At 41.7% G+C, this 2,278-nt stretch overlaps 1 protein-coding gene across 1 annotated transcript in view; it reads right to left on the reverse strand.

Moving 5' to 3' along the window:
- SLC17A8 (solute carrier family 17 (vesicular glutamate transporter), member 8) overlaps positions 1 to 2,024 on the reverse strand; it is a 32,525-nt gene extending 30,501 nt beyond the window's left edge. Inside the window, exon 1 of the mRNA XM_008579640.1 lies at positions 1,778 to 2,024. Coding sequence (XP_008577862.1) covers positions 1,778 to 1,891 — 114 coding nt within the window. The 5' untranslated portion in view covers positions 1,892 to 2,024. The remainder of the gene's footprint in view (positions 1 to 1,777) is intronic.
- Positions 2,025 to 2,278: the final 254 nt, after the last annotated feature.

Here is a 2,278-nt window from a genome sequence, read left to right on the forward strand (position 1 = left end):
CTAAAGACTTCTTTTTTAATGGATTGAAATCAAATTTTCCCAAACCAGTGCTTGGCAGAAGACTGTTCCAGATGATGCTAATAGATGTGGCGTGAAAGAGAGCATTCTGCAGTCATGTCAGTCCAAGAAATACTGTGATGCCTATCCCCCTCGCAGAGAGTCTCATGGGACACTGCACAGAACAGTCTCCACATCGTGCAACACCTTCATACTACAGCCTGCAGAGCAATGATTTCCCAGACACCAGTTTGAGAAACTCTGATCTAAATGTTTCTCCAAACATGGGTGGAGACCAGAGAACTATTACATGCCTCTCTGCACATGGGTGTATTTCCACAAGAGCCATTCTAGTGTGTGCGTTCAAGTCAATGAAACATGTACTTATTGGGTGTCCACTGAGCATATATTTTTGGTTTTTTCTCCCATGACCTCGATACTTCTCCAGGCCTACCATTTAAGAAACAAACTAGATTTTATGTTTCCAGTGATTTATAAAATACAATTTAAGTCGCATCAGAGTAGTATGCTTGTTTATAATGACAACGGCCTCTGAAGTGGGCCTGGGGCCTCCACTCATCTCATTTCAGTGCAGCCTCCTCCCATTGGGCAGTGATGATTCTGGAGTGCAGATCTGATCACCTCTCTGCGTGAGGCCCATCTGTGACTCCCTACATGGTTTACCAGGCCTCGTAGGATCTGCCCCTATTTACTTGGCTGCCTCCATCTCCTGATGTTCTCTCCTCCCACTAGGAGTCCTTGGCCTGGAGGGTGTGGGTGGAATCCTGTGGGTCTGTAAACTTGGATGGGAAAAACTTTACATCTTTATTTTTACTAATGGTTAACTGAAATTTAGCATTTTCTTCAATTATGAACTTGGGCAACAAGCCACAGTAGTATGACTACTCTGTCACTAGTAGAAATCATAAATATGTTCAAATCATATTACGGTCATTGCTACTATCTTGAACAATCGTTTACACTTCAAACTTAAAATTACAGTAAATTTTAGACCCATTGCTAGATTTTGTCATCTGACGGCGTTAATAAAGAAACCTATATGTTTCTATATCACAAATTTGATTTTTAAATAGTTTGACATCTGTATTTTAATGTAATTGGCTCCATTTATAATCCTTTGTATTTTGTTGGGTGGGAGGGGGGGGAGGGAAGAGGGAGGGAGGTTTCGATAATGGGCCACAATAATCAACCACATTCTATATCGACAAAATAAAATTAAAAAACAAAAATAAATAAAAATTAAGAATTTAAAACATTATTTTGACAAAGGGTTCATAAGTCATCACCAGGTTGCCAAAGGGGTCCATGACACAGAAAAGGCAAAGCACTCCAGTCTCAGTTCCTAAAACATACCACGTGTGCTCTCTGTTTCTCTCTCTCTCTTTCCTACAGTCCTTCACATACGATGTTCCTCTTTGTTCAAACGCTCTTCTGACCCCACCTAAACCCTCTCTTTGTCTGGTCCAGCCACCACTTTCTCCGAGAATTCTCTCATGACATCAAAGTCTGGGCGAGGCCCTCTTCTACATGAGCCCGAGCATCCCGTGCTCTCCCAGCGTAGCACTTGCAATCCCGAGGTGTCATCACCTACGTGTCTACCTTGTTCACCACTCTGTCCCCTGCACATTGTAGCTACTCTACATTTTTGCCACAGCAATGAGTAAATTGTGCAATTTATAAATAAATTGTGGTTTTTCCACGTAGCAAAGTATTCATACAGCTGCAGTCAAAACAACCCCCACCATAGACTGATACCAACCTGAATTTCTGGTTTTCCATCGACATACACAGTGCTATTGTTTACCATCTCCACAATGGCAACTCCAAGATTGCACCGAATCCCAAAGGAAATGCAGAATCCCAGCCCACTCATGATGGCGATGATGTAGCGCTTGGGGATGCCACAGCAGCTGCAGTCACAAAGTGGGGGGCCCGGCCTGGCCGTCAGCACTGGCCTTCCTTCTTCACTCAGCTCAATGTTGTCTTCTTCCTCATTGGTCCTATCGATGTTTCTGCATCGGAGAAAGAAAGGGCAGAGAATAAAAGCCAGGAGTAGGGAAAAAGAAAGTGTACTAGACAAAAAGAACAAGTGTACCAAGAAAGAAAATACCCAAAGTAGAACGCAGCCTGTATTCTTAGAAGTTATTAGTATTATTATTAAAGTAAATGATAATGGCTAAAGTTATTGATGTTCTAAAGATTATTTGGGGCTTTTTTTTTTTTTTTTTTTTTTTTTTTTTTTTTTTTTTTTCCGTGTCCG

The sequence above is a fragment of the Galeopterus variegatus genome, unplaced genomic scaffold, assembly GCF_000696425.1.
Source record: "Galeopterus variegatus unplaced genomic scaffold, G_variegatus-3.0.2 Scaffold1933, whole genome shotgun sequence".
NCBI classification, from domain to species: Eukaryota; Metazoa; Chordata; class Mammalia; order Dermoptera; family Cynocephalidae; genus Galeopterus; species Galeopterus variegatus.